The sequence below is a fragment of the Cryptomeria japonica genome, chromosome 10 (genome assembly GCF_030272615.1).
Source record: "Cryptomeria japonica chromosome 10, Sugi_1.0, whole genome shotgun sequence".
Lineage (NCBI taxonomy): Eukaryota > Viridiplantae > Streptophyta > Pinopsida > Cupressales > Cupressaceae > Cryptomeria > Cryptomeria japonica.
The window spans coordinates 343,574,410-343,582,732 of record NC_081414.1 but is presented as its reverse complement, the minus strand read 5'-3'; the positions used below and the strand labels follow the sequence as shown (position 1 = coordinate 343,582,732).

The following is an 8,323-nucleotide window of genomic DNA, read 5'->3' as shown; positions in this document are numbered from 1 at the left end:
AATTTTAGATATTATAGTTTTAAATTAGAAAAATAATATCTCTCGAGTCCATGCTAAATTTATATATGCTTTTAAATTCAGTTGTGTAAAAATTTTTATGTCTAGATTCATATATACTTTTAATTCACTTGTGTAAAATTTTTTATGTCTAAATTGACTACTCCATTTAAGATTACCCAGCCTTTTATATTACTCGGCTAAAATACATTGAACCTTTGAATTTTGCAACAGAGAAGGAGAACTAGTAGGCTGACTAGATTTGTCGGGCAAATGACAGAACCAAACACAGGATACGCCGGCGTCAAATTAAGCCGTATAACATGTCTGCCGGAATGAAAAACGTCCGACAAAATCGGAAACGGGAAGACATGAAATCAAGATGTCTGACCAAATCCGGCCACTCCAAATTTCATTCAACATGAAATATGAAATTCGACTGAATCGAAAGCTCCAAAGCCTTTTCTCAGAACACCAAATACGTTGACGCCCTTCCAATCAATTCCGTGCCCAGGTGGGTATTAGTTGACGCCCCTTGGTGGTCTGTAGAAAACATTTTGACGGTCTGGATGATGGGGAACGAGGGGACGGCGTCAATGCGGCTGTGGAACGATGACAACACGGCTCTCATGGAGGCCTTCATGGGTCACATGGATTACTCCTTCCCCTGGACTGGAATTGACGCCACTCCGCAGCTTCACGAGGCGCCGCCACCACCGATTTTGACGGCCCCTGCGCCGTCATTTAACCAGGATACACTACAGCAGCGGTTGCAGGCTCTGGTGGAGGGAGCCGCAGAAAGCTGGACATATGCCATCTTCTGGCAGGTATCTGCTGATGCAGAGGGCACGACGGTGCTCGGGTGGGGCGACGGCTACTATAAGGGTCCTCGAGACTTGACGGAGGAGGAAAATGCATCAAATAGGGCTTCTTCTTCCTCTGCTTTTGACGGCTCGGCTGCGGATCAGGAGCTGCGGAAGAAAGTGCTGCGAGGTCTCCACGCTCTCATTAATCCCGAGTTGGAAGTTGCAGAGGTTTCGACGACAGTTGACGGGGAAGTGACGGATGAAGAGTGGTTTTATCTGGTGTCTATGATGCAGTCGTTTGCTAATGGATGTGGCGTGCCAGGGCAGGCGTTTTTTACTGCAATACCCATATGGATTGTAGGCCCTGATAGGCTCCTGGAATATACCTGTGATAGGGCTCGCCAGGCCCAGCAATTCGGGATTCAGACCATGGTGTGTATTCCGACGCCTAATGGAGTCGTGGAGTTAGGTTCGACTGAGTTGGTTCAACAGAACTGGAATTTGATGCAGCAGGCGAGAAATTCCTTCACTTTTACAGAGAACTTAAATTCTGTCTGGGATGAAGCAAATCCTGGGTATAATAACTGTACTAACGTTGACGCTGATCCGTCATTTTGGTTGACGGAACCTCCTGTAGAAGAGCAGCAACAGCAGAAAGTTGAAGTAGAGAAGCCCATACAGCAGACAGAGGCGGAGAACCTTAATGGGTTTTTTGAGTTGGGGTTTTCGGACCTAGCTTTTGGGGGAGACCGTCAGATGACAGGACATTTTCAAGTTGGTCAAGAGATGGTGTATGCTCCCTGCAAAACAGAAGCTTTGGATATTACTCAGGGTTTGCAGAACGGCAAGATGCAGAAAGTGGCCAGGGATGAGGAGGTCATTACCTTGAGCTTTGCAGAGGCTCGAACCCATGATCTCCCCCAGGGCTTAGTGGCTTCTAATTCTGGTACTGCTACTGTTTTGCCAATGAAATCTAGTGTTGAATCAGAGCATTCTGACATTGAGGCCTCCATCAAAGAAGCGGAGTGCAGCCAGGCTACCTTTGTAGAGAGAAAGCCCAGAAAAAGGGGTAGGAAGCCTGCAAATGGCAGGGAGGAGCCACTGAATCACGTGGAAGCTGAGAGACAGAGACGAGAGAAGTTGAATCAGAGATTCTATGCATTGAGGGCTGTGGTTCCCAATGTGTCTAAGATGGATAAGGCTTCACTGTTGGGAGATGCTATTTCTTATATTAACGAGCTTCGCGGCAAGGTGGGGGATGCAGAGTCTCATAATAAGAATCTGCAAGCCCAAGTTGAAGCATTGAAGAAGGAAATGGTGGTGGTCAGAGAAACCGGTGCTGCTGCTTCTGGGTCTGATTTTGGTTTGATCAAGGACCAATGCCAATCGGCTGATTCATCTGATGCCAAAGGCGTTGGCTTGAATAGCAATAAGCATACTGGTACGGAGCTCGAGGTTCGAATACTTGGCATGGAGGCAATGATCAGAGTTCAGTGCCCAAAACAGAACCACCCTGTTGCTAGATTGATGGGGGCGTTGAAGGAGCTCCAGCTTGAGGTACACCATGCTAGCGTATCCACTGTGAAGGAATTGATGATACAAACAGTCATTGTGAAGATGACAGGAGGTATTGTATATAGTCAAGAACAACTAAATGCTGCACTCAGCAGGTCAGTTGTAGATGCTGCCCTTAGATAGCATTTCCTATGCACTTCTCTTGGATGAGCCCATCAGAGACGACGTCATCTCAAAGATGACTGCTTTTTGTAACATGTCTGTATACCAGTAGCACAGACAATACCTCCCACTGAGTTCATTCTTGACGGCTATCATCTAGAGACCAAATTTCATTTTTGTTCTTCAGAGCAGCATACAAGGAATCCTGTACCATAAAGTAGCTCAAACTGATATAAATTCAGGTCAGATATTTTTGTCATAACAATGTGCGTGGTACATTCAGTGTTGTTTTTTTGCCTTGCAAAGTGATGTGGCGTCTTACATACCTTATCTTGTAAAATAGTCCAGTATTGGTATGACATAGTGACGCACCTTATCATCCTGTAAAATAGTCATTGAATAATGAAGAACAAGCATTTACTTCTAGCTGGGCATGCATGATTTCAATGTATGGAGAAGATCCAAAGGGCTCGCCTGTTGGTTTAGAGCATGTGATATGCACTTGTGAGCAAGAGGATTCGCTGATATCTATCTGGTTTTGGACTTGAGAGCCATCTGTTCAAACTAACATAACCATCTTTGGACTTGTATTCTATGTTCCAGGTGCGATTCTTGACCCTTCATCATTGTTAACCAATGCAGCCTATTGTATCACTTAATTTTGGAAATCAAAAGTTTAAAACACCAGAACTGTTTCTTATTTTTTCACCAAGTTTGTGATTTAGCTGCAGTTTATTTTGTCGGGTAGGTGTAATGAGGATAAAATTCTTTGCTGCAAAATATGCCTGTACATTTTATAGCAAAATGCATGCCTATTTTTCTCTTTACTTTTTTCGAACAATTTTTTTAGCACTGAGCTAAATAGAACAATATGACATTTAAGAATCCTCTATGGCGAATTTCCTATTTTTTGAAACATTTTCAGAGATTTCTAGAGATGTAAGCTCAAGTACCATGTTGTTCGGAGATATCCCCATGCACAGACTGCACCAAAAACTAGCTAGCCAGCAGAAACTATTTAAAGTTTTGTTTTACTTGCGATGAATTTCAAAATAAAAAATTATCTTCTTAGTTATTTGTTCTCTAAATTCATTTCCTATGCTTTTTATTAGTATTTTGCAGTAGTTGGTATCAAAATTTATTTTATGAATTTTGCATTAGTTAGTATTTTGCATGTGATTAAAATTTATGTTATGAATTTATGTATTTTTTTTTATTACCTGAGTTTTTGCCAAAATTTTCAGAGTTTTTGACTTCCCCCAGTCCATGTCAAAATTTTGGGCTGCTGAGTTTCTGCCCGATTTGACTTCTGAAACTGTGGCTATGGTAATTGAACGAATGCATTTCATGCTGTACAGGTCTTTTTGATCTGGAGCAACCTTTTTTTGGCTGTCTATGGTCTACCTCCATTTTGGCTTGTTTAGAAGGTAAGATAAAACATATTAGAGCTCTGTGTTATTTTCTACTTCTCCATGTTTCTAGTACTATTGCGAGACTATATGTTGGTATATCACATACCAACACTATGGTTGTGTGTCCATTTACTTTTGCATGTTTGTGAGGTTACCTCTGCCGTTGACAAGGGAAATGCATAAATCTTGTTCTGCAATCATCAAAACTGATTTTTTCTACCTTGTGTTTTGTATCACAGGTTTATGTGATTATGTTTTTCTGAACTATTTCTTTTGCATTTGATTCTACAGGTTTTATGTACCATATCACCTTTGTGGAGTCTCTCTAACTTGTAGGACATGTAATGTCGTAGTCGGCAAGGAGTCCTTATTAGTCTCCAAATTTATTTTCTTTTTCCATATTATTGGTGTTAATTTGAAAAAAGTGCATTGCTTTGTAAATCTTAAAACCAATGGAGCTTATTTGAATTCTTAGTTCCTACATATCATACATGGGCTTTTTGTGGTGTCCCATCATTGAAAACTTGAATGTTTTCAGGGCAGAAGATATATCTGCAAACAGTGGGGAGGAATAGATGCATCGAGAAAGTGAGCTGTGGGAGTAATCATATTTTCACAAGCCTTCAGATAGTTCACCTTACTCTTAACAGGCATTTATATGACACGAATTCTCCAGAGGATAGAGTCCTTTTTCCTAATTACTAGACCTGTCATAAGCACTAACAATAATGTACTGCAGTTTGGTCATAAATGTGTTACAGGGATGATCATCAGCCTAAGCAACCCTCAAGCAGGCTTAGAGCTTCAATTCTCCATTGTTGCGAAATACAGGAATCATCTAATCCATAAAGTTCTCCACATTGTAGTTAAACTTAAATAATTATATTCACATTTTTTATCCCTCTCTGGGCATGCTAGAAAATTTAACTCAAACATGCAGAGAAACTGCCCCTAACAGGGAGTATAGTTAGAGTTGCTGATATTTTGATTTCTACAGGAACAAATCCTAATGCCAAGTTTTATGCTATATGGTGTTATGTTAGTTCTCTGACCTGCAGCTTAGTTCAACTGCTTTGTTCCACTAAATGAAATATTAATCTATTCCTTCATCCCTCTAACATCTTGATGATTCAGAGCGTGATTCAAAATGTTGATGCAAAAAATACACAATTTTATCGAAAAACATGGACAAGTGAAATTATGAATTGTGGAAAACTGATATCTTTAATTTATTAAATCGTACTAGGAAAAGCTTCTTGTTATCGGGCAAATTTCTTTTGAATAATTTTTTGTTTTTCTTTGTTCTTTTTCTTTTGAATCGGTGATACTCTAATGACTTAAAAGTTTAGCCAAATTTGATATCTTTATGATTGAAGACGTGAGATTATTCTCAATAATTGTATGTCTTTCCAAAGTTCAGTGAGTGGTGTCAAGGAAAAGATAAAAGCGTTCCATGATAAACCGCAAAAGTAACACCTGATTCAATTTTCAGAGTAATGATGGCCTTCTTTTTCGAGTGGAAGAGGTCACTTATTAGATCCATATTCTTTCAGCCTTCCAGATCTCACAAATAAGAAAACATACCCGTAAAGTTAGATCAATAATGCTCAACTTTCTTTTCTGAACCGGGACAATCTCAGCCTCATATTTGCCAAAGAAGATTCCTCAGACAAATTTTCCTCCCTAAATCTGGAATAGCAGATTTACTTAATTGGGTGTATTAATTTAATTATTTATTTTTTCATTTGACGATTATGTTTATAATTGTTAGTGTCATTAATTTTTTGTCCACGCACTTGCCAAACATTTGGCCCACGTGGAGTTCATGTATATATAGAAAGAGCTATGCAATGAATGTTCATTGTAAGGGGCCTCTTTATATCTTAATGTTCATTTGATGATCATAGCAACCCTTGTCTTGGAAGTAGGGAGGTCCCATTAATACTATTAACAACGATTGAGACAATGGGTAGCTGTTTATTTTAAAAAAAAAAAGTTTAGATGGAATGATCTAATGAAATTGAGTATAGGTATTTAAATAAAATGGGGTTCATGATTTAAATTTTATTTTATTTGGTCTAGTGGTAGAGAATTTGTGTTCTTGAAAAAGGTGTCACAAGTTCAAATCTCACAAGATGTTAGGTATTAACATCTTGTTTGTATCTATAAAGTATGTTTACCTTGTTTGTATCTATAAAGTATGTTTACCTTGTTTGTATCTATATAAATTTTTTAACTTTTAACATATTCATATATACATTATTTTTATGTAGTTATCATTTCTTACACTTATCTTAATACTTATTCTTTAATATTTCCGTGTCACTTGAATATTCAGAATATCGTGTTTCTAGTCCATTGTGTAGTGTGGAATAATCTTTTGCCTTGCATATTGACCCTCATAATTCACAAATTTAAATTCAAATTTATCCATTTATCTTTTCTATCATTTTTTTGGAGTCAACTTGGTATGTGTTAGTGCAATTAATTGTTATGCCTTGGTTTTTAAGTTAGTGCTATTAATTGTTATGTTTGGTATTTAAAGGCATATATTGTGCTTACTTAATAAACAAGAATATGTAATTAAATCATTTGCAATCATAAGAGAATCATCTTAGAAACACAAGCCTTTGGAGCACTAAATTAGCCTAATTTTGCATCAAATTATTTGAGGACATTTTCATGATTGAATAGTGTTGCCTTTGATTTAATCAAGGACATTGACTTAAGATAATACCTTGCCATTGTTATTTTCCTTGAAGGTATTTTTAAATAACGTAACGAGAAGTAGAGATTTTAGCGAATTTGATTCTAGAAGCTTACATTGTGCTAAATTTTGATCAAATGATCAAATTTGTTAATTTTGAAATTGATTGAAAGTAGCAAAATTGACTCGCAATGAGTTATTATTTTGCATATAATCCTTGTTAGAAAACATACTTAGATTGCCTAATTTTTATTTACTCAAGTGTTGGCAAGAGATACTGTATCGGTAGAGATTAGTGCATGAGGAATGTTTTTGGGTTGTCATTGATGGCAACTCAGATCAAAGATTACATCCAATAAATGTAGATTTGTTCTATTGGAAGTTTGATATTTATTTATGTTGAAGTCTGAAAGGTGGAATACAATATGCGACAGAGTATAAGTACATTGTGTAGATCTCCATTTTGGTTGCGGTGAAAGAGTTAGTTGATTGGATGTCAGAAGTAGCTTATTTCACAATCCCAATCGCTGGTATTGATTCTTGTGCAAGATTGAAGATTCGGTATCCAGTAATTCAAGAAGAATAGAGTTATTTTGGTGTAACGTGTTATGCAGAATCTTTGGGTTGATTTCGGTGATTGGTTTTGAATTCAAAGTGGTTGAGTTGACATGTGTGAAGCTTATTATCAATTTGTTTAGGTCTGCATATGGATTGGGGATTGGATTGAGCCGACTTATGGTTACACGTTTCATGTTGTGTGTTACGTGGTTTTTGGAAGTCGACATGAAATTGATTTAATTTGTTGGTGCGGATATATAAGACCAATTCATTTGAGCATTTTGGTGTGATGTGATTAAATATGAGTGTTCGAAGATTATATGAGCGATTGTGCGAAGTTTTGTGTGTGATTGAAGGTTTTTGTGCTTCAGTATATGATATAGAAGCAAAATAGAGCAAAGAGACAAAACGGAGGAAGAAGATCTTTTACGGTTAACCGAAATTGCAATTTGGCATTAGTAGATGCTATTCTTTAGTTTAGTCATTCTTAAATCATCATTTGTAATCACTTGTAAGGTAGTGAGCCTTCCTCTGGGTTGTAGCCCTCTTTTGTAATTGACCAATGAACTCTAGGTAGTGTGCTTGAGTACGTGTGCATTGGCCTCTTGTAATATTATTGTACTCCTGATCACAGTATTATAATATTGTGGGTCTCAATCTCATCGTAGTTTTTCCCCTTTCGAGTTTCCACGTAAAAATTCTGGGGTTATGGTTTTGTGCTTGTTTGCATTTTGTTTGTGCACTTTGCTTTTATTCAACTGTATCTAGTGGTTCAAGCATCAACTTCAGAAATTTGTTAATTGCAGAACACTGATTCACCCCCCTCTCAGTGTTCATTGATTCCAACATCAAGTAAGTGGAATTTATGTTGGAGTAGTTTTTCCCATCATGGATTTGTGAGCTAAATGTCTAATTCCTTAACATTTAGTTTCCTAATTTAATATTGATTAACACACTTAATCATTTTTAGCTATCAAATAACCAGTCCAAGTTAGTTGTGCTGGAGTTTATTGCAATTATTTAAGTGGACTAGATTAATTGAGGGAAAGGTTATATTACTTCACATTTTTGGTGAACTTTTCTCACTCAATGTAGTTTTATCTCTAGTATTTGTCATGCCCCCAATTTGATGCACATTATCAGTGAAACCTAATAAGAAATAGTTT

The 8,323-nt window shown here is 37.5% G+C and overlaps 1 protein-coding gene across 3 annotated transcripts; it reads left to right on the top strand.

Moving 5' to 3' along the window:
* The first annotated feature begins 231 nt into the window (after positions 1-231).
* LOC131071504 (transcription factor MYC1) lies at positions 232-4,798 on the top strand. Of its 3 annotated transcripts, XM_058007392.2 has the most exons (4): positions 232-3,083; positions 3,839-3,907; positions 4,184-4,233; positions 4,431-4,798. In XM_058007392.2, the coding sequence occupies exon 1, from the start codon at positions 567-569 to the stop codon at positions 2,499-2,501; it is 1,935 nt and encodes a 644-aa protein (XP_057863375.2). In that variant the 5' UTR covers positions 232-566; the 3' UTR covers positions 2,502-3,083; positions 3,839-3,907; positions 4,184-4,233; positions 4,431-4,798. The 3 variants fall into 3 exon arrangements, with proteins under 3 accessions (XP_057863375.2, XP_057863377.2, XP_057863376.2); XM_058007394.2 differs by having other exon boundaries at positions 4,184-4,798; XM_058007393.2 differs by lacking the exons at positions 3,839-3,907; positions 4,184-4,233.
* Positions 4,799-8,323: the final 3,525 nt, after the last annotated feature.